Source organism: Tenrec ecaudatus, chromosome 14 (genome assembly GCF_050624435.1).
Source record: "Tenrec ecaudatus isolate mTenEca1 chromosome 14, mTenEca1.hap1, whole genome shotgun sequence".
Taxonomy (NCBI): domain Eukaryota; kingdom Metazoa; phylum Chordata; class Mammalia; order Afrosoricida; family Tenrecidae; genus Tenrec; species Tenrec ecaudatus.
In genome coordinates this window covers 88,102,030-88,126,010 of record NC_134543.1, presented here as the reverse complement: position 1 = coordinate 88,126,010, position 23,981 = coordinate 88,102,030, and the positions used below count along the sequence as shown (strand labels likewise).

Here is a 23,981-nt window from a genome sequence, read left to right as displayed (position 1 = left end):
CTATTCTAGTAAAAATAATCAAAAAAAATCACTTGAGTGGCATTTTATGCTCATTTGAATCTAGCTTCCTTATAACATTTTAAAAATGTTTCTGAATATTTTAAAAAATAACTTGTAATCTATAATTTTAAGCAAAGAAATAATTAATTGATATTCTATTTCACTCATAAACTCAATGGTGAATGTATACAATTTTCTTGCATTTAGGGTAAGAATAGCAATACCATGACTAAATAAACCACATTGCTAGCCGAACTGGCTGCATGATGCTGTGAGCCAGTGGAGGGTGTTCACTGCCATTCAAGATGATCCTCCCTCATGGTGGTTCTCTAGTGTCTCCACGAGTTCACATGACGGTTTCTAAATTTCCGCAGGGCCGACTTAACGTCTTCATTCCTCAGAGTGTAGATGATGGGGTTCAACAGGGGTGTACAAACAATATAGAATACAGAAAGCAACTTATCCACAGGAAGTCTGCTAAAAGGCCAGATGTAGAAATAAATGCAAGGTCCAAAGAAAAGAACTACCACTGTGATATGGGCAGTTAGTGTGGACAGTGCCTTAGAAGACCCGCTGGAGGATCTGCGCTGGACAGTGACCAAAATGATGGTGTAGGAAATGATCAGAGCCAGAAAACAGCTCAATGAGATCAGACCACTGTTAGTTAAGGTGAGAATTTCCATTTCATAAGTGTTCTTGCAAGCCAGTTGTATCACCATTGGAAGATCACAAAAGAAGCTGTCTACCACATTGGGGCCACAAAATGGTAAAGTCACTGTAAATGCCACCTGGCTCACAGAATGAAGAATACCCACAGCCCCCGATATCGACACAAAAATTATACATAGTCTCCTACTCATGATTGTACTATAATGCAAGGGCTTACATATGGCTATAAATCTGTCATAGGCCATAGCTACAAGCAGCATCATCTCACTCCCAACATGAATGTGGATAAGAAATATCTGGGCCATGCAACCCTCAAAAGAAATAGTCTTGTGCTCCACGAAAAAGTCTAGCAGCATCTTAGGGGTGGCAAAGTTAGACAGACAGATGTCAATGAAAGAAAGATTCCTGAGGAGGAAGTACATGGGCGAGTTCAGATGGGAGTCGGAGGAAATGATGACAATAATCATGAGGTTTCCTAGTACAGACGTCACATACACTACAGAGAAGATGGCGAATAAGAAAAGCTGAAGTTCTCGAGAATCAGAGAGTCCCAGCAGCACAAATTCAGAGACCACTGATTCATTTATGTGAGCCATGTGCCCAATGCACAGCCGCCTCTGGAAAAGAAAGTCAGGAACGTATCACAATGATTCACAGCATGCTACTACTACTTATATACAAAACAGAAAAACTTTCAATTGAGTTCATTCTACTTAATAAGATAGATTCACATATATCAGTGATGTATTTAACATCTATGTGGATGATGAGAAATCAGAGAAATATAAGGGAAAGAGCAAAGAAAAATTTCGTATATAATTTAATACATCCACTGAAAACCAAATAATTTAAAATAAGAAATAAGCAAATATAAGTGAGTGATACATTAATGCCATAATTATTAGCAAGAAGATATGTTATTCTCTGCCATAGTGGTTAAATTGGGTGTCCAGTAGGCATTATTTAAATGAAAATTTTTTAGAAGTTTGGACTTTATTAGAAAAAATACAAATGAAATAATGAGAATATAAATACAAGTGTCAAAATATGGGAGACATCTCCAGAGTCCCTGTGAGACAGGACAGAACTGCTCCACAGGGTTCCTGTGATGATACATCTTTTTGAGGCAGACAAACTCTCTTTCTCCTATGGAGTAGCCAGTGAGTTTGGATAACTAGTCTTTCACAGAGTAGCTCAATGTGTGTCCCACTGCTCAATAAACAAAGAAAAATGGTATTCCCAATGGCACTGAGTCTATTCTGATTCATAATGACCCTACATATGGTTCCCAAGACAGTGACTTTATGAGAGCAGACAGACTCATCTTTATCTAGTGGATTGACTGTGGTTAGCAAGCTAATGCCTAGCCCACAGCACCACTGGGGTCTTTACGTCTCAGTAGGCAATCATAATTTTGTTGTATGATTGTCACTTTGATTTTGAGGTGCTAAATTATACCACTTTAAGAACTGCAGTTTGTGCATTTCACTTATAATATCTACTTTTAAGAGGAATTCAGAAAACTTAATTTACTCTAGTACGTGAATTTTCAGAGCTAACCTAGGTACATTACTGCCATAGAATTCTCATCTCAATGTAGAAGATCTTGGGAAATGCTGGTTTGTCTAATCTTGGGTTTACATGGGTTAAGAGAATAGGATGCAATCAATCTTTGGCAAGGAACAGCTTCACTCTCTCACACACATGTATCAAAGGTCCTTAAAAGTGATAGTTTCAAATTTTAAACAATAAAATTTTACATCATGAGAGACTACTAGGATCCAGTCTGTTGTGTAAGGTCTATCAGCTATTATGGAAATTTAATAAGTTAATCTTTTCGGAAGACATATTCAGTTATTTGTGATTTGTGAGCAAAGCATCTTTCTTAATATAAACTATATAGTTGGCAATATTGTAATCACGAAAATGATTCCAAAATGTATGTTTTTCCGTTATTTTGTAATAGGATTTGCCTCTTAAATTACTCACACATCTTGTGTAGACTTCTATCATATAAATATGATATGTATGCTTTGTGTAATAATAGTAAAAGGAAGGATAATTTTATAGCACCATGTTAATATAAGTATATAATATCTATTAACACATTGATCCTCATAAAACCCTCACAAAGCAGCTGCCAGTTATATATCCCTTTTATATAATTGAGGGATCTGAAACACAGAGAAACTGAGACTAAGTAACATTGCCTAAGTTTGCACAACTACTAAATTGCAGCAACAACAAAGAAAGAGGAATACCTTCCACAAGACGGATTGACACAGTGGCTGCAACAGTGGACTCAAACCAAAGAGCCATTGTGGGGAGGGTGCAGGACTAGGCCTGGCTCATTTTGTGCATAGCGTTAGTATGAACTGGAAGTGACTCCATGCCACTTGACAACAGTATACTTCCACTAAGGCTTCTTGTCATGGACTAGGACTGGTCAGATTATTTTGGAAAATGATTATTCTGAAAACACTGGAATTTCCTACAGCTGACAGCTTTCCAATATCTTTAAAAGTCCTCATTTATTTGGAAAGTAAAAGGAAATAGAGGAATGAAGTAGGAGGCAAAGAACCTTTATACAAATCTAAATACCAGCATGTACATATGTATATATATATATATATATATAATGAGAGAGAAATAGAGCTATGTACATGTATATGTTAAGTTTTAAGGTCATAGATAGACATTAGGCCTCTACTCAAGGACTTCCTCAATGCAAGAACACTTTGCGCTAATAACACTGCCTTCCCCAAAGACAAAACGGGTACATAGGCAACTGTGGTGAAGAAATGTGGTACCTGGCTATCAAAAGATATAGGATCTCGGGTCTTAAATGCTTGAAGATAAAACAAGTGACCATCAACCTGAGAAACAACAAAGCCAAAATGGAAGAAGCACACCAGCCTGTGTGATCATGAGGTGTTATGTGATCCAGTTTGAGGCATCAAAGACCCACAACAAAATATCATATCAATGTGAATAAGGGGGAGGGTGGAGTGGAGACCGAAAGAATATCTCTCGACAAGTGGACACCCCCTCCCAGAAGGGCCACGAGGAAGAGACGAGCCAGTCATGGTGAAATATAGTATCAACGCAACACACAACTTTCCTGTGGTTTTGAAGGCTTCCTCTCTCCCACTATCATGACCCCAATTCTACCTCACAAATCCAGGTAGACCACAGCATATACACAGGTACAGATAAAAGCTTGAAACACAGGGAATCCAGGACAGATAACTCCCTTGGGTCCAATGATGAGAGTAGTGATACCAGGAGGGGAAGGGGAAGGTAGGTGAAGAGAGGGGGATTCAACCACATTGATCAAAATATATCACCTCCCAGGTGGACAAACCAGAGAAAAGTGGTGAAGGGAGGCAGGAGTCAGTGTAAGACATGAAAATTTTTTTTTTATAATTTATTATGGGTTCATGAGGGGGAAGGAGGTCGCAGAAAAATGAGCTGGTACCAAGGGCTTGAATAGAAAGAAAATGTTCTGAAAATGTTAATGACAACATATGTACAAACATGCTTGAAACGATGCATGGATGGATGGATTGTGATAAGAGCTGTTAGAGCCCCCAATCAAATGATTTAAGAATAAATAAAAGTCCTCACTTTTCAAATGATAAGAAATAAGTACAAAATCAGTGTATATAATCTTTGCACAATTTCTTATTTTAAGTAAACTAGACCAGAATTAATGTTGCATTACCACCACCTAGCTTTGAGAACAGTCATAAAAATCCAAAACAAGCAAACAAAAGACTCCCCAAACACACCACCCTGACTCATAGCGACTGTATAGTCCAGGGTACAACTGCACTTGTGCGTTTCTCAGGTTGTAACTCCTACCGGCGCAGAAAGTGTGGTCTTTCTAGATAGAACTAGATTTTCACCAACACCATCTTCAAAGTACCAGGAGTAGAGGCATACACAAGGTTTGCACGACAGGAACAAGGAGGCTTTGAAAAAGTCACTCAGAATTCCTTAAACTTTAGTCAGAGCATTCAGCTTCTTCCTTAATGAAACATTCATTTGCTTATTGCCTTTATCGGAGATAAAGTATTTCCGATCTCAATATATGTCATCAGAGAATTTCTCTCCCCAGGGAAGGCCAAATTTGATGCACAGGAGATCACTCTTACAGGAACAGCCACCTCACCTCCAAATTAAATTAATAAAATGCTAAAACCACGAGTGCTTTTATTTTCCTTCCCATTAATTTATCTGGGAAGAAAATACATTTTTCTGTCAGGCTATAAACAAGAAAGTAGTAAAGGATTCCTTATTGGTCACTGTGGGTTTCCAGTATTGTTCAATGAACACAAACTTCACCTGATGAAAATGCTGCTGGACCTGGTCATACAATGAGCTGACTCAGCGCCAGCTAACAACAGTGATATTACTCTGCTTCTCGTGGCAACTGCTTTCTCGTTGGAAATTTCTTCATCACCAGGAAATTGTGTTATCAATAACTATATGTTTAAAGAAAGACTAATATCCCCTAATAGAAAGCATATAATACATAGATCAGTGAAATATAGTGGTTGTAATATCTTTCTCTTATGCTCAACAAACTATGATTTCTATCTTAACAGGCAACTCTTAAAACCAGGGTAGTAGGGGGTTCATTTAGACATAGAAGAGCACAACAAGAATGTATTATATTTTACTAAGATATCAATTACCTTCGTGTCTGTGTAGTTTCATTTCTAATGTCACGTATAGGAAATAATTTATCTAGTCAAAATAATTTATCTAGTCAAAATATATATTAAAATGCACATATATTTACACTTTTAATAACTCACCCCAGTCCTTCTGCTCACCCTTATTTTTATTAAATTTGTTATCCAGGTTTTTTCTTCTCTCTTCTTCAACTATAAATTTTCATTCTGAAAATATTTGCAATATGCTACTCTTGACTGGATGTATTTTAACTTGGTCTTTGCACTAAACTGTGAAAGTAAGATTCTCCAAGTCCTCCCATATGGTAGTGAGAACTCCCTTTTTCTTGTCCTAAGCTACACAATTACAATATCCTATAGTGAAGCAATATAAAGCCTTCTATTCTAATGCCAAGAAACTAATCTCATTGGAGATGTGAGAATCAGTCTTGAGAGCTCTCTGAGGTCATTTTGCAATGGGAGTAATTATCTTTTTCAAAAACATTTTGTCCAGAGATGGAGAGGAAAAAGATTTGTTTTTACCAACTAATTGGTATGTATAAAAACAGTAAGTTACTTGATTTGTACAGACTTCTAGTTAGAGTTGACTCTTCAACTTTACAACGGCTAATATGAGAATCAGGCTATTCTTGTTTCGCATCATTTAGTTGGGTCCTTCTCATAACATCCCTATATACAACAGAACACTGCCTGACTGTAATAGTCGGGGTGCTTTAGAGATAGAAATCCACAGAAACTAATGTATAAGAGAGTTTTATATAAAGATTAAGTGCACATTAAGAAACCATGCCAACCCCGTAGTGCCCAAGCCCACAAGTCCAATATTAATCCGTAAGTCTGACACCAATTCTCAAAATCCTCCTCCATCTCACAAAACACATGCAATGACACCAACTCAACTTCAGGGGGAAAGCTGAGTCATGGAATATGTAAGCCTCTCCGCACTGACAGGCAGGGGTCTCCACATGGCTGCTCCAGCACCCAGGGCTGCATCCCGGTAAGTCAATGTGGCTTCTCCTCAGGGATGTCTTGCAGGAAGTTAGTCTTGCCAGCTGAAACAGGAACTGGCTAAGGCAGCTGCACCCTGGTCTGACCACCAGAGAGCAAGAGACCTGAGAACTCGAATGGCGAGCCTCAACAAGTCATTTATCCCTACACCTATCAATTAACCCCACATGTGTTTATCAGCCAGGTTGGCACAATAAATTAACTACTTCACCGATCGTACATCATACAATCATTCTAGCTTTGAGCCCACCCTTGTAGTCACTGTGTGAATCAATTCATCTCATTGAGGATCTTCCTCTTTTACTTGAATTCTCTACCAACTATGATTTCCTTTTCCAGGGACCTTACATGCTGGTGACGTGTCCAAAGTTCATGAGGAAAGTCTTGCCAGCGCTGCTGTAGGAAGCATTCTTACTGTGCTTCTTTCAATACAGATTTGTTCATTCTTCTGGCAGTTCCCGAAGAATCATGTGATCTTGCAAATGAACATGCAACCTCAAGGAGAGTTGCTTCCAATAATAATGAGTCCACAAAACAGACTACTATTAGCACCTGTAGTTTTATCAAGCAAATCTTGAACTCCATGGTTCCTCAACTATTTGGAGGCTTCATATTTAGTTTTCAATCCAAATCAATTGTGTTTTAAGATACAACAATAGGTTTTTCAACTGTAATTTATGTAATATATATCTTGGTCGAGAGATTCTGATTCAAGTTTTAAATAGCCATCTCAATCGTCCCCAGATTACATTTATCTGATTCTCCAGTGTTGTTTACCTAAGCCCGTTATGAAGCTAGCAAAGCTATTTGTCCACTGTTGAACAAATCTAACCAATTCTTCATGTAAATTTGATAAATAAGTGAACTGCTTGTGTCTTTGCTGGTAAGAGAATTTTCTCTTATCAAAGTTTATTAATATATTAAATAAATTGTATTTTAGCTGTAGTTCATCTTTCCTCTTCTTTCTTTCTTTCTTTCTTTCTTTTTTTTTCCTTTCTTTCTTTCTTTCTTTCTTTCTTTCTTTCTTTCTTTCTTTCTTTCTTTCTTTCTTTCTTTCTTTCTTTCTTTCTTTCTTTCTTTCTCCCTTGCTTGCTTACTCCCCCTTCCACCCCCACCCCTGTTCTCCTAGTTGTCCACAGAATTCAATCATCTATAGCAATTTTCCCATGATTCCTTTACCTTGAGGAGAAGTGATGGTGGTAATGCAGCTGTAAAAGTAGGAGTCTCGATTGCTTCTTTGTGCTCATTATATGTGGCTTTGCGTTGTTGCCACCTAGCCGAGATGTACAGCAGGTGAGACTGTTTAAAGGCTTTGGGGATGTCTTCTGCTGGTCACACCACCTGCTGGGCTGAATTTAATTGCCTTTAGTTTAACATTCTCTTTTACCCTCATCTTCTAGTGCAACTAGCAGAAACCATTCCACTTCATAATTTGTGTACCATCCTGGGCTTTATGTATTACCAAAAAAGAAGCTCTCTATGGTGAATTGTTAGATTTTGACTTTCCTGGCATCCCCCCTCCTTTCTGATTCCCTAAACCATTCTGAATTATGTTGGCAATCACCTAATTGAGAAACATTACTGTACATTTGGGAAAGTGCACCTCTTTAGTCTCTAACTTGAATCCTTTTGTCGTTACGCGTTTAGACTTAATAGAAGTAAAATTTCATCTTTCATCAAATATCATCAGGAATAGTCCAAAGGGTCTTCTCTCCTTCTTTTTCAGGAAAGTTCATTTTATCTTTCTTCTATCAAGATAGTTTCCCCTTTTGGTTCTTTGTATGCTATGTGTTTTCATCTTTCAGATATTAGCTTGAATATCCTTATCTAGAAGGGCTTCTGATTTTATAATTTTATTTTAACAATTTATTGGGGCTGATACAATTCTTTTCACAGTTCATACATATACATACATCAATTGTATAAAGCACATCTGTACAGTCTTTGCCCTAATCATTTTTTTCTCTTTTCTTCTTTTACATTTTATTAGGGACTCATACAACTCTTACCACAATCCATACATATACATACATCAATTGTATAAAGCACATCCATACATTCCCTGCCCCAATCATTCTCAAGGCATTTGCTCTCCACTTAAGCCCCTTGCATCAGGTCCTCTTTTTTTTTCCCCCCTCCCTCCTCATTCCCCCCTCCCTCATATGCCCGTGGTAATTTACACATCGTTATTTTGTCATATCTTGCCCTATCCGGAGTCTCCCTTCCCCTCTTCTCTGCTGTCCCTCTCCCAGGGAAGAGGTCACATGTGGATCCTTGTAATCAGTTCCCCCTTTCCAACCCACTCACCCTCCACTCTCCCAGCATCGTCCCTCACACCCTTGGTCCTGAAGGTATCATCCACCCTGGATTCCCTGTACCTCCAACCCTCATATGTACCAGTGTACAGCCTCTGTCCTATCCAGCCCTGCAAGGTAGAATTCGGATCATGGTAGTTGGGGGGAGGAAGCATCCAGGATCTGGGGGAAAGCTGTGTTCTTCATCGATACTACCTCACATCCTAATTAACCCATCTCCTCTCCTAAACCCCTCTATGAGGGGATCTCCACTGGCCGACACTTGGGCCTTAGGTCTCCACTCTGCACTTCCCCCTTCATTTAATATGATATATATACACATATATACACATACATATATACATATACACATACATAAACACACTTTTTTTTTGCATGATGCCTTATACCTGGTCCCTTGGCACCTCGTGATCGCACTGGCCGGTGTGCCTCTTCCATGTGGGCTCATTTGCTTCTGAGCTAGATGGCCGCTTGTTAACCTTCAAGCCTTTAAGACCCCAGACACTATCTCTTTTGATAGCCGGGCACCATCAGCTTTCTTCACCACATTTGCTTATGCACCCATTTGTCTTCAGCGATCCTATCATGGAGGTGTGCAGTCAATGATATGATTTTTTTGTTCTTTGATGCCTGGTAACTGATCCCTTTGGGACCACTCGATCACACAGGCTGGTGTGTTCTTCCATGTGAACTTTGTTGCTTCTGAGCTAGATGACCGCTTGTTTATCTTCAAGCCTTTAAGACCCCAGTCACTATCTCTTTTGATAGCCGGGCACCATCAGCTTTCTTCACCACATTTACTTGTTCACCCACTTTGGCTCCAGCCGTTGTGTCGGGGAGTGAGCATCATAGAGTTACAATTTAATAAAAGAAGGTATTCATACATTGTGGAGTGTTTGAGTAGAGACCCAAGGTCCTTCTGCCACCTTAATACTTGACCTATAAATATAGACACATAGATCTATTTCTCCATCCTCCTATATATATTTGCATGTACATGTGTTTGTCTAGACCTCCATGAATGCCCTTTGACTCCTAGCTCTTTCCTCCATCTCCCTTGACTTTCCTCCTGCCCTACTACCATGCTTCATCGCCACCTGGGCTAGAGTATGCCTCTTCTCTAAGCAACCTTAACCTTGATCATTTCCCACCAGTCCTGCCACTCCCCGGGCTTCTGATTTTTAATGCATTCTTTTTCATTTCAGGGACTTGTTCCTTTTACAATAAATCACAAGGTTTTCTCATAGCTTGGATTGTCATATATGACGTCATACTGTGGTATATGTCGAACTTTTATTTGAATCTTTTAATCAGCTTTCCCATAATCTTATCTTTCTGCTTACATGACTCGCATATTCCTCCCATGGGCACTTATTGAATAGAAACTCAATTAAAGTTTTCTTTCTCCTTTCTTCATAGAACACAGGCCTGAAAACCCTTTAAATGAGAATCTGTGTGTTCCCCTAGCAGTTACCTGAGCAGATCCTGAAGTCAAATACTACTTTTACAGTCTTATGAATCTCTTGAAATTATAGGATATCACAAAAATATTCTTTGTCCATGTCATGTTTTATTTTTCTATCTGTGTCTTTATATATAAAGTTCATTTCTAGCTGATATCATGTAGGTGACTTTTATTTATTAATTTTGTCTATTGATCCCTACTTTTTAATAGGCGTACCCAATATTTCTATTGACTATTGTGTACTGTTGAATTAATTCCAAATAAGTGTGATCCAAAATACATAAGAGAACTGACCCAGGGTTTTCTAGGTTATAACCTTAGGGGAGCAAGCTGCTACCTTTTCCTACGTAATGGTTGGACTTGGCAGATAAGTGCTTAATCACTGCACAGTCACAGCTGCATTTCATGTGATACTCAATGAATTTGGGTTTGAATCTAATATTTAGATCTTGGTGTGCTATTTATCTTGTGTGTTTATTCCTTTTTTAAATTGAATGAATCTCTTTTTAATGGTTCTGATTTATCTCCACTGTTAGTTTATTTGAGGTTTGCAATGAACAAAAGTCCGAGGGATGGACTGGGAATACAGGGAGAGTAGGATGCGGGTAGTCAATGAAATTCTCGGAGAACAGTGTCTGCGATCCTCGACACATGAGCAAGTGAATTGTCATGAGAGAAAATTACTGTACACCATTGTCCGGGTCGGCACCGTTTTCAATTTTCTTTAAACTGTTTAGTAATAATTCTTAGTGATTGTCCTATGTCCGTTGAGAAGATCTATCAAGGTTACCCGCTCTGGAATCTAAAAAAGAATAGTTGTCATATCTTCTGAGCTAACCTCTTTACCTTGAATCTAAAACCCTCATCAGATCCCATAGGAAGTCCTGGTTTAATAGACTGTGATCTCAAGGTCATAGTGGTAAATCCAGAACAAATCCTTGGTTACGATTCATTCCATAAGAGCATCTCCATTGATCCCCTCATAGAGGGGTTTAGGAGAGGAGATGGGTCAGTCAGGGTGCGAGGTAGTACCGATGAAGAACACAGCTTTCCCCCAGATCCTGGATGCTTCCTCCCCCCAACTACCATGATCCGAATTCTACCTTGCAGGACTGGATAGGGCAGAGGCTGTACACTGGTGCATATGGGGGTTGGAGGCACAGGGAATCCAGGGGGGATGATACCTTCAGGACCAAGGGTGCGAGGGGCAATGCTGGGAGAGTGGAGGGTGAGTGGGTTGGAAAGGGGGAACTGATTACAAGGATCCACATGTGACCTCCTCCCTGGGAGAGGGAAGGCAGAGAAGGGGGGTGAAGGGAGACTCCGGATAGGGCAAGATAGGACAAAATAGTAATGGACAAAATACCAAGGGATCATGAGGGAGGGAGGAGCGGTGAGGGAGGGGGAAAAAAGAGGACCTGATGCAAAGGGCTTAAGTGGAGAGCAAATGCTTTGAGAATGATTGGGGCAGGGAATGTGCGGATGTGCTTTATACAATTGATGTATATATATGAATGGATTGTGATAAGAGTTGTATGAGCCCAAAATATAAAATGTAAAAAAAGAAAAGGGAAAAAAAGAAAATGATTAGGGCAAAGAATGTACAGATGTGCTTTATACAATTGATTTATGTATATGAATGGATTGTGATAAGAGTTGTATGAGCCCCTAATAAAATGTTTAAAAAAACAAGAGCATCTCCATTAGCTTATATCTTGCTTCAGAGAGTAAGGGAACAGACAGCGCTGTGAGCTCGCCAATCCATCAAAGCTCTCGGCGTCCATCAAGGCAGAAGTTGCTATGGTCAGGGTGTTTGCTTAAAACCGAAAATGCCTAGCAACATGAGCTATCCTGTCAGTGGCAGCTCTATGACCTTCTTCCACAAGTCTCATTCCTTCAGCCACAGCTTCTCCATCATTTGAGGTTGACAACCTTCCCTGTCTTGGCTCATTTTCAAATCTTCCACATATTCCTTAAAGTGTTGATTGGTCTAAAAACTGAGGTCAGACTGCTTGCTTAAAACTGAAAATGCCTAACACATGAGTTTTAGTAAAAATGTCATAGTGGCCCAACCTTAAAATTGACTTATTCCTTGGCACAAAAATTGGCTTGCTTTCTCTCTTTCTTTCTGCTTGGAAAAATATACATAACTGATGTAAAAATAAGGGTATTTCTTTTTTAAATATAGTTGTATTATAACAGTTTTCAAGCATCATGAATTTCGTCATGCAAACATATTAAGCATCATCACCACAATCAATTTGTGAGCAGTTTCTTCTATACACCTTGCTCTTAGCTCCCCATCCCCCCCTCCCCTGCCACACTCCTATCCAGCGATGTCTCTACTGATCTGCAGAGCTTCAGTTAGTAGACAGAAATTCATGCAACATACCAATAGGAAAGCAATGAAATCAAACAAAAAATAAGCCCAATAACAACGACCAGACCAAACAGAAAATCCTCAACGAGAAAGCAGAAAATACTAAAAACTGAAGCAATTTTAAATGGGCCAAAGGGATATTAATAATAAGGAGTTCTGTTTTAACCTAAGGAAGTCTGCCATAGTTTACATAACAATGCCCTCTGCCTGATAACAAGGCTATGCACATCTCTTGACTAAGGTTGAAGGAATTCAGCAGGGACTTAATCTGTGCAGGGACCTGCACATGGATTTCAGGCTCCCGCTATCAATCACAGCCTTCTTCAAGTCAGGTGCTCACAATTTAGGATCTGATACTATTCTGTCCTTTATATTTGAATTGTATTATCCTTGGATCACACAGACTAATGTGCTGTTTCCATGTAGATAGACTTGGTTGATACCTCATGCTTGTAATAAGACAAGTTAGAAAGCACTCATATCTTCCCGAGGGCAAGCATTAAGCAGGGCCATGCCATATGGACTACTTGTTCTTACATTGAGACTAGAATTGAGTGTGAGACCCAAATCCATTGACACGTCTATGGTTTATATGTGTCTCTGGTTCCCTGTGTAGATATCCTACTCATGTTATAATTGTCATGACTCAGTGGCGTCAAAGCAGTTCAGACCCACGATGACCCTGTGACCAAGAGAACTAAACACTGGCCAGTCCCGAACCATCCTCACCATCGTTCCTGTGCTTAAGCCCTTTGTAAAGCCACGAGGGCAATCCATCTCATCAAGCCTCTTACTTTTGTGCTGCCCCTCTACTTTACCAAGGAGCCTGGGGGGAGTAGTGGTTCCAAGGAGGATTTCAATCCACAAAACGTTTGAAACCATTAGGGGCTCCAGAGGAAGAAGACAGTACTTTCTACTCCCATAAAGAATTGAGAACCTACTTTGAATAAGTATGAACTCAGTGCCAGTGAATTTGTTTGTTTAGTTTGGTTTCTCCTTTACCAATCAAGTCCTTTCCAGGGACTGGTCTCCCTTCACAAATTTCCAATTTATGTAAACTCGGGTTTTGCCATTCTTGCCTCTAAGAAGCCTTACTTCTTTTAAGACAGATTTGTTTGTTTTTGTCAATCCACATTACTTTCTATATTCTTTGCAGGCACCACCATTCAAAGGCATTTATTCCTCTTTGGTCTTCTTTATTCAATGTCCAGTTTCCAAATGCAAATGAGGCAGTTGAAAATACTATGGCATGGGTCAGTCCTCAAACACCCTTGTGCAGCAAATTTATTCAATCCAATGCATCGTTTGATCTTGTGGCGGCTGCTTCCATAGGCATTGATTGTGGATCCAAGCAATACCAAACCCTTGACAATTTCCATCTTTCTCTGTTTTTGGTGATGCCACCTATTTGATTAATGGTGAAGATTATGATATTCTTTAAATTGAGTTGTAAAACATAGTTAAAGGCTGCTATCCTTGATCATCAATAAGTGCTTCAAGACCTCCTTTCAATAAGCAAGGGTGCATTATATCCATATCACAGCTTGTTATAAGCCTTTCTCCAACCCTGATGTCACATTCTTCATCATAAAATCCAGCTTCTTTTTATGTTCTCAGCATACAGTGTAAATAATCGTGGTCAGAGGATAAGATCCTGACACACACCCTTCCTGATTTTAAGCTGCGCAGCGTTTTCTTGTTCTTTTCCCACAACTGCCTTTTAATTGAAGTAAATGTCCCTATGAGCACAGCGAAGTGTTCTGGAATTTCCATTCTTCTCAATCCTATCCATAGTTTCTGTAATCCTCACAGAATGCCTTTGAATAAAAGACAGATACACATATGTCTGGTTTTCTCTGCTTTCAGCCAAGATCCACATGGCATGAGCATTGATAACTCTTGTTTCATGTCCTCTTCTGAATGATCCCTGAACCTCTAGCAGTTTTTGGTCAATGCACTGCTGCAGTCTTTGTTAGATAATTTTCAGTAAAGTTCTCCCCATATATGATATTGTTCTATCTGTTCTGTTGGGTCAACTTTTTTTGGAATGAGTACAAATATGGATCTCCTTTAATCATTGGATGTAACTTCCTTCCAAATATCCTGGCATGCATGAGTGAGCGCTTCCAGCATTTCAACAGCTTATTGTAACATTTCAATTCATATTCTATCAAGTACTGGGGCCTTATTTTTGGCTGATGTTTTCAGTGCATCTTGAACTTCTTCCTTCAGGGCCATCAGTTGTGGCTCACATGCTACCTCCTGCAATGGTTGAATGTTAACTAGTTGTCTATGGTACCGTGTCTGTGTATTTCTCCATCTTCTTTAATGCGTCCTGAATCATTCAATATTTGCCTATAGAATCTGTTAGTATTACAGTTCCAGGCTTGAGTGGTTTCTTTAGCTCCTTCGATGTAAGAGAAGCTGAGGGTGCTCTTCCTTCATGGTTTTCAAGCTGTAGGCCTTTGCACATTTCATTATAATTTTTGACTCTGTCTTCTGGAACTGTCCTCTGAATTTTTCTGCTCAGCTCTTTGACTTCATCATTTCTTCCATGTGTCTTAGCTACTTGATGATGCAAAGTAGGTTCAAAGTGCCTTCTGAAGTTCATTTTTTTTCTTTCCTGTCTTTTGAATGACCTCTTGCTCTCCTCATGTATGATGTTCTTGATGTCACCCCACAGCACGTCATATCTGCTTTCAAGTCCTCAAATCTGTTCTTGAGTTTGTTTGTTTGTTTGTTTGTTTGTTTGTTTTATCCAGGTCGGATATACTCAAGGTCTATTTTGGTTTTCATGGACTTGTTGTAGGTTTCTTTAGCTTCAACCTAAACTTGCATATGAGCGTCCTTTTAGCTGCTGATATTGACCCAGTTCACCCATAGGATTTCTGAGACTGTAAATCTATATTGGAGCAGCTCTCATCTGTCTCCCACAAATGGGCTGACGGGTTTGAACCTTTGACCTTACAGTTAGTGACTAATACCTTACCCACAGTATAACCAAGCAAGTGGTAAAGGTGTTGACTTCTATCTGCCTCTCGTCCTCCAGATTTAATTGACAACTAAAATGGGAGACTTGGAAATGCAGACTGCAGTCAGCATGATGCAGTCTAGAGCAGAAAGAGGAAGAATAAATGTAAGACCAAGTAGACTACAGACTAGCACTATGCTCTTGTTTTAAAAAAGAATAAAAGATAAATTCTATTTTCTCCCAACATTATTTTTTCACCATGTGAGTCCCTACAAACAGTATACACACATCTAACTCTAGTTTTTCTTTATGACAGAAATGAGAAGCACTGTTTTCTTTTTTATTTATGTAGTATTTGTTGATCCTACCACCATGAATGTCATTCATCAAGTCTCCCTTGTATTTACTGGGGTTTCTTTTTTGGTATTTTTGTCATTTCTGCGGTATTTGATTCTACATCTTCAAAAGCAATGGTTAATTTTTGTGTAACTCTGACAGTGCATGTTGCACCCATTCTAGATTTATTTCTTATTGAACATATTTCATTTGGTTTCTCAGAGCACTGCTAACCTCTAAATTTAGAGATGTCCATTTGATAAGGTGGAAAAGGAGAAAGGCAAGAGGGAATGGGTGCATATGCATCTTTAATTTCTTCGCTTCAAAGGCAGAAGTAGAATATGCCTACTTTCACAGGATTTATACCTATCCAGTTGTTGAGATAAATACCTATTCCAAATAAGCGTTTTAATAAGGTTTGATTTCTTTATTATTAATGTTTCCATTATATGACATTATATTATATTATCTTCATCTTGTCTGACAAAATTCCTATGAAGTAGTTATTATTCATGACCTCATTTTACTTAAAAGAATTAAGCAATCTTGGTTTGTCAAGGGTAAAATACCATCTCTGCATAAAAAGAAGAAAGGAAAATATCACAAACAATACCATAGCCATTTCAATGTTTATTGTACGTCTACAATGATTTCTCATGGTATAAAAATACACAACAGGTAATCAATTTTGACACTGTACAAATGAGATTGACTGAAAATATGAAGTTCCTAGAAATCCTAGCTGTATAACTTGAGTGTGAATATCTAAAGTTCAGTCTCTGTAAGGCTTAGGATGTAGATTTTAACACTTTCATCTTTTACATTATCACTAATTTCTATCCTATTGTACAATTAAAATACTGAATCAGAGGGAAGTATTTCTATCATTTGTTAATAATTTCTTTTTCATTGTTAGAATACAGTGATCCTTTCCATTACACAGCCCTTTTCAAAATGCTAATCTCAGGGGAAAGATACAGAGGGAAAATATTGGATAGCAAGTGAAACATTTTTCCTGGATCTTTAATATTTGATCTGTACATGTATTGTACCCTGATGTGATTTCACAAAATATGCAAAAACGGATTCCACATTTAGTTCTACAGCACTTATATTTTTGGTCAATTTTTATTTTCAATATTCATATAGAACTAACTTTTGGTTTTAACTTAAATATTGATATCTTCACCTATTTTTAAACAATTTCAAAGATATTCACAATTGTTATGAATAATAGGATCCATTGCAATCAATTAGCCCTATTTTCAAAATAAGTAGTCTTGGAATATATATATTCACTCACTGCCATTGCATCGCCTCTGACTTATAGCCACCCTATAGGACAGGGTAGAACTTCCCCTGTGGGAACTCCATAAACTCTTAATGGGAGTAGAAAGCTTCATCTTTCTCCTGTAGATCTCTTGATTGTTTTGAACTGCAAGCCTTGTGGTTAATACGCTAGCATATAAATGCTATGCCACCAGGGCTTCTAAAATCCTTAATGTCATTGAGTTGATTATGACTCATCGCAATCCTATGAAAAAATAAAAAGAACCCACTGTTATCGAATCAATTCTGACTCATAGAGACTCTATGGGACAAGTAAGCCTGCCCCTGTGTGCTTCTGAGACTCTAACTCTCTATGGGAGTAAAAAGCCTCCTCTTTCTACCATGGAGCTCACTGGTGATTTTGAACTGCTGGACTTCATAGTTAGCAGGTCAATGCAGAACTCACTATGTCATCAAGGCTATATATTATAGAAGGTGCTGAATATCTGAAAGAAATCTAGATGCTTGAGCAGAAATACATACCCAACAAAACTTTAAAGAACCCCCAAAATTTCAAAAGCATTATATGGTATTTGTATTAAGTAGAGAAATTTGCAAGCAGCCAACATATTCAGCCCAGAAGAGAAAATAACAAGTGTCAATCAATGAGGTGAAATGCACGTAGTAAAATACAATAATTTCCCACTATTCCAACATGTGGAATAATGTTAAGAATAAACTGAAGGTAGATCATAGAACTTCAAGTTGCTTGTATACATTGGCTGCAATGCATAAAATTACACTGTGCTCCATTAAAGAGAAGTATGCGCTTGTGGTAAGCCGTCAAGTCAATTTTCATTGATAGCAACCCTACACACTAGGATATACCTGCCCTTGGCTTTTCCTAGGCTGGGACAACTATGGGAGCTGGCTTGCTAAGTCTTCACTCACAGAGCTACTACGTAGATTCAAGATACTGATGCTTTGTGTAGGCAACTGAGTTCTTATTGCGCAATCAACTATTCTAGTAAAAATAATCACTTGAGTGGCATTTTATGCTCAATTGAATCTAGCTTCCTTATAACATTTTAAAAATGTTTCTGAATATTTTAAAAAATAACTTGTAATCTATAATTTTAAACAAAGAAATAATTAATTGATATTCTATTTCACTCATAAACTCAATGGTGAATGTATACAATTTTCTTGCATTTAGGGTAAGAATAGCAATACCATGACTAAATAAACCACATTGCTAGCCGAGCTGGCTGCATGATGCTGTGAGCCAGTGGAGGGTGTTCACTGCCATTCAAGATGATCCTCCCTCATGGTGGTTCTCTAGTGTCTCCACGAGTTCACATGACGGTTTCTAAATTTCCGCAGGGCCGATTTAACGTCTTCATTCCTCAAAGAGTAGATGATGGGGTTCAACAGGGGTGTACAAACAGTATAGAACACAGAAAGGAACTTATCCACAGGAAGTCTGCTAAAAGGCCAGATGTAGAAATAAATGCAAGGTCCAAAGAAAAGAACTACCACTGTGATATGGGCAGTTAGTGTGGACAGTGCCTTAGAAGACCCGCTGGAGGACCTGCGCTGGAGAGTGACCAAAATGATGGTGTAGGAAATGATCAGAACCAGAAAACAGCTCAATGAGATCAGACCACTGTTAGTTAAAGTCATAATTTCCATTTCATAAGTATCCATGCAAGCCAGCTCAATCACCAGAGGAAGGTCACAAAAGAAGCTGTCTACCTCATTGGGGCCACAGAAGGGTAGATCCACTGTAAACGCCAAATGGCTCACAGAATGAAGAATACCCACAGCCCACGATATCGACACAAAAATTATACACAGCTTCCTACTCATGATTGTACTATAATGCAGGGGCTTACATATGGCTATAAATCTGTCATAGGCCATCGCCACAAGCAGCATCATCTCACTCCCCACAAAACTGTGGAGAAGAAATATCTGGGCCATGCAACCCTCAAAAGAAATAGTCTTGTGCTCCATGAAAAAGTCTAGCAGCATCTTAGGGGTGGCAAAGTTAGACTGACAGATATCAATGAAAGAAAGGTTGCTGAGGAGGAAGTACATGGGCGAGTTCAGATGGGAGTCGGAGGAAATGATGACAATAATCATGAGGTTTCCTAGTACAGACGTCACATACACTACAGAGAAGATGGCGAATAAGAAAAGCTGAAGTTCTTGAGAATCAGAGAGTCCCAGCAGCACAAATTCAGAGACCACTGATTCATTTATGTGAGCCATGTGCCCAATGCACAGCCGCCTCTGGAAAAGAAAGTCAGGAACATATCACAATGATTCACAGCATGCTACTACTACTTATATACAAAACAGAAAAACTTTAAAATAAGTCTATTCAACTTAACAAACTACACCTACATGTATCAATTGACTAACATTTGTTTAACCTAAGTGTGATGGGAAATAGAAGTGTAGGTGAAAGAGGACAGAGAAGGTGCCTATCATACTAAAATAAGACAGGCATAGTGAATATTAAGTAATATAGAAAGAGACAAATATAAGTGCATGATAAATTAATAAATGTTAGCAAGATGAGAGAGATTATATTCTTTCCCAATGTGGTAAAAACAGGTACCATGGAAGAAAGATTATTTGACTTGAACCTTTAAAAATTTTTCAGATTTACTAGATAAAAAGGCAGAGGAAGTCATTGGAATACAACTATAAAGGTAAAAAATATGTCAGACCATTTTCATGGACCTATGAGGCCTAGCTGGAGGAAGGGTTCATGCTAACAAACCACTTGGGAATGGTAGGGCAGGATGTAATTTGTAGGTGTAAGTCATCTTGAAAGCAGGACTAAGTCGTCTTAATGAATGGTTTTGCAATTGAGGCTCATAGACTTGGGAATGATCTATGAAGTCTAATAGATGCTAATTATTCATATTATAGAATGAGAACTTGCAGCTTTAGAGCTAATAGTGATTCTCTGAAAGCTTCTGTGAAGGTCAAGCATATTTTTATATCAATAACAGGAGTTAATCAAATTCACCTTCTGTCACATAAAGATCTCTCATTTATGAATAAAGGATCGATGCCCTTTCAGTCTCTTCTTACCTTGTCTATTTATCTCCCCTTATACACTCCTTGGCACACGTAGAGTCTTCAAAACCTTCAACACCTCAAAAAATGGTCTATTTGTTATTACTCCATATAGCTTAATTTGAGCACATAACAGATTTTCAAAAGAAAAAAGTTAGGTAGCATTTTAAATGCCTGTATAGCTGTCTTGGATATTTTCCTTAACATACTAGGCACAGGGTGACCACTTAGCAAGAAAAGATTCTACAAAATCTCCAGTTTAAAGAAACACATATTTGACTGTAGCCACATAATCATCAGCAGATATTTATTTGTTGAATATTGATTGAAGTTCTTTGGCATTTGTTGTTTTTTAGGACCAGGTTATTTAGATACAATATAATAATAAACATAAAAAATCTTAAATAACAAAAAATATTCATAAGAACCAAGCCATTCTTTTTTCATTGATTCTTACTCAGACTAACCTTATAGGAGAGAGTGGAATTGCTCATGGGGTTTCATAGACTGCAATCATTATTGTAGTAGACTGTCAAGTTTTTATCTTAAGCTACTGCCAGTGGTCTGAAACCAGTCACTTGAAGCCAGTGTTTTTTTGACTCATTGTGTTAGGAGAACTCTTTGACAGGTCCAAACCAACCCCTGTGACATCAAATCACCTTTCAACTCACAGTGACGCTGTTAAGACAGAGAATGCATCATCTTTCTTCTGAGTAATGGCTGGTGGGTTTGAACAACCAGACTTTTGGTTAGCAGTCAAGTTCTTTAACAACTGTGCCACAAGGCTCCTTGTAAATACTGTACAGAAACACAAGCCCACTGCCATCAAAATGGTCTCCCTCATCACAGCCCTATAGGATAGAGCAGCACTGCTCCATTGCTGAGGCTGTAAATCACGGAAGCAGACTGACTCATCTTTCTCCAGAGGGCTGGTTCATAAATTTCAATGACCAATTTTTCAGTTAGCAGCCCCACCCACACAGCCCACTGTGCCTCTGGATCTAAAAATTTTAAACCCCTAAAAACTGTTGCAATATGCATAATTTTATTGAATAACTTTAACCTAGTTGTGGAAGTGCTAAACCCTAACATTTTAAGGGCATCCATTTTTGCATTTGACTTATAATATCTAGTGGTTTTAATTGCTGAATTTTTATTTAGCCGTTTTATTGACATGTAATTCATGTACTGTATAATTCAATGCTTCTAATATATTTTCAAAGAGTTGTACAATCATCACTACAATCAACTTTAGATTATTGTCTTCACTCTTGTAACCATTATAGTCTCCCCCTAACCACGCAGCTTCCCTTGTGATTGGCCTAAGCAACTATTAGCCTAGTTATTGTCTTTATAGATTTACCTATCCTGGATTTCATACTGAGAAAGTCATATTAAAAACATCACTTAACCTCCTCCCTGCAGGATGGACAGCAGAGAAGTGGGTAAGGGAGATGTCGGATGGTGTAAGTTATGACAAAATAATAATAATTTATAAATTATCAAGGGCCCAGGGGGAAAGGGGGAATGGGGAGTATGGGGAAATGAGCAGCTGATACCAATGGGTCAAATAGAAAGCAGGTGTTTTCAGAATGATGATGACAACATATGTACAAGTGTGCTTGACACAACTGATGTATGTATGCATTGTGTTAAGAGATGTATGAGCCTTTAAGAAAATGAAAAAAGAGAAAATATTTAAACACATCTGTACAGCAAAGAGAAAATTTCATTAGCAACCACCAAATGTAACACAGAATAGTCTAAGTCCAAAAGAACGCAGAAAACATCAAAACAAAGTAAAATTGTAAATGGGGGAAAAGAAAAGGTAAGATGTAGAATTTTAAACCAACTCTCTCTGCTGTTGGAGCGCTGGTGACATCGTTGTTGCAGGCTTGGGCTGTGAGCTGAAAGGTCAGCAGTCGGCAACCACCAGCCGTTCTGGGAGAGACAAACAAGCCTTCTCCTCTGGTAAGCATCGATCCAAGCCAGTTCTACCCTGCCCTTAGGGTGCTTATGAGTCAGCATGGACTCGGTGGCAATGCGTATATCTGCAGTTAGAACTGTACCGTAAATAGAGCGACTCGTGGCATCGTGGTTCTGAGTTGGGCTTCAATCTCCAAGGTCCATAGTCTGGAACCGCCAGCAGCTCGGCAGAAGAAAGTCGGGCTTTCTTCGAAAACTCTCTGAGTATTTGTGCAGTACCCTTTCAAACGCGCTCAGAGAACATGACCATTTCTATCCTTGGTCAAGGGTCTGAGAGAGTTCAGTGAAGGCCTAGTCCACATGGGATTCTAGTTTTAATATCGGAATCCAGTTTTAAGAAGAATTCAGAAATTTATATATGCTCAAGTATGTGATTAGTTCAGTGCAACCAGAACTGAGCTAAGGACAAGTTACCACCATAGAAGTTTCATCTAAATGTGGAAGATCTGGCATGGTCGATCATAGATTACAGAGAAAAAGAGCCAGTCAGACTTTGGATGAGGAGATAGACACATAAACATTAAGGTCTGAAAATCTACAGTTGTACATTTTAAGCTATAAAATCTTACATGACAAAGGACTCCTATAGATGGGTTCTTTGTGTATAGCCTACTAAATATCATGTTATTTAACAGGTTTATATACTCATATACATATATTAAATTTTCTATGAATAGTTTTATTGTCATAAAATTAACATAGGTTTATATTCTGAGTAGACAAAAGGCTAATATCCAACCACTTATGTACAGTAAGAAAGCTCCCAAAATAGACATTTTAGTTTGTGGTAGGATTAATCACTTAAATGAATCACATATCTTATATAGATTTCTACCCTTCTAAATATTATAAAATATGCTCTCTGTAAAAATAACAGAGTAATATGAACTTCCACAGTGCTATTTTCCAGGCTTCCCTAATACATGACGGATATTATCTTAATGGCTATCACAATAACCCTGAAAAGTGACAGGTCATCCGTTCATTTGTGCCGTTTCACAGAGCAGGAATGGAAGCGCAGAGAAACCAAGGCTAAGTCAATTGCCCAAGTTGACAAAACTAGTAAATTGTGTAGATACACTAGTGACACCTGCACTGCACTGGGATTAGTCAGATTATCTTTGAAAAGAAGATTTTTCTGAAAATGTCCAAATTTACTCCATACTACATCTTTCCCATATGTAATGAATGATAAGATTTATCAGTGTTCACTTTTTAAGTTATACGAAATAACTGGATAATCCCTCCGTAATAACTCCTCATGATTTCCAATTGCAAGTAAGAGAGAAGAATCATTGTCATATTTCCTCTCACTAGCTATGTGACCAATCACGGAAATTATACTATCCTATCACCAACAGCAGCTTAAACAGTCAGATGACGTCGCATATACAAGGTGTGTCTAATGGGGAGGTGAGGAGGTTGGAGAATCACATAGAACTCCTTACCCTCTGCTCACTGCATTCAGCCTCTTCTTAATGAAACGTTCATTCCTTTATTTTCATTGAACTAGAAGTAAAGTATTTTGAAACTCAAAATACACCAGAAGAGAATGTTTCCCTCCTGGTTTAAGGCCCAATTGGATACATAGGAAATCATATTTGCATTGATATCCACCTCTGAAGTGTATTAATAAAACTCTGAAACAGTCATCTTGTTTAATTGGTCTTGTCATTAAGTTATATTTTTAAAAACATGGTTTCCTATGAGACTAGAAGCAAGAAAGTAAGGAAGTATACCTTATTGATGATCACTGTGGGCTTCTATTTTTGTTCAGTGAGCTCAAACA

At 38.4% G+C, this 23,981-nt stretch overlaps 2 protein-coding genes across 3 annotated transcripts; both read right to left on the bottom strand.

Annotated features, from left to right (window-relative positions):
• Positions 1-329: 329 nt before the first annotated feature.
• LOC142425880 (olfactory receptor 4K1-like) lies at positions 330-1,265 on the bottom strand. Its single transcript, XM_075531337.1, has one exon. It carries the CDS (start codon positions 1,263-1,265, stop codon positions 330-332), a length of 936 nt encoding a protein of 311 aa, XP_075387452.1.
• Positions 1,266-16,985: 15,720 nt separating this feature from the next.
• LOC142425683 (olfactory receptor 4K1) lies at positions 16,986-19,387 on the bottom strand. Of its 2 annotated transcripts, XM_075530995.1 has the most exons (2): positions 18,473-19,387; positions 16,986-17,012 (listed from the first exon to the last, which is right to left on the bottom strand). In XM_075530995.1, the coding sequence occupies exons 1-2, from the start codon at positions 19,385-19,387 to the stop codon at positions 16,986-16,988; spliced, it is 942 nt and encodes a 313-aa protein (XP_075387110.1). The 2 variants fall into 2 exon arrangements, with proteins under 2 accessions (XP_075387110.1, XP_075387111.1); XM_075530996.1 differs by lacking the exon at positions 16,986-17,012 and having other exon boundaries at positions 18,452-19,387.
• Positions 19,388-23,981: the final 4,594 nt, after the last annotated feature.

Coding starts and splice junctions, on each gene's coding strand:
- LOC142425683 (XM_075530995.1), bottom strand. CDS start 19,387: ATGGCTCACATAAATGAATCAGTGGTCTCTGAATTTGTGCTGCTGGGA. Junction 17,013..18,472: donor GGAAATTTAGAAACCGTCAT/GTGAACTCGTGG, acceptor TCAATATTTAAG/TTAAAACCAAAAGTTAGTTC.
- LOC142425880 (XM_075531337.1), bottom strand. CDS start 1,265: ATGGCTCACATAAATGAATCAGTGGTCTCTGAATTTGTGCTGCTGGGA.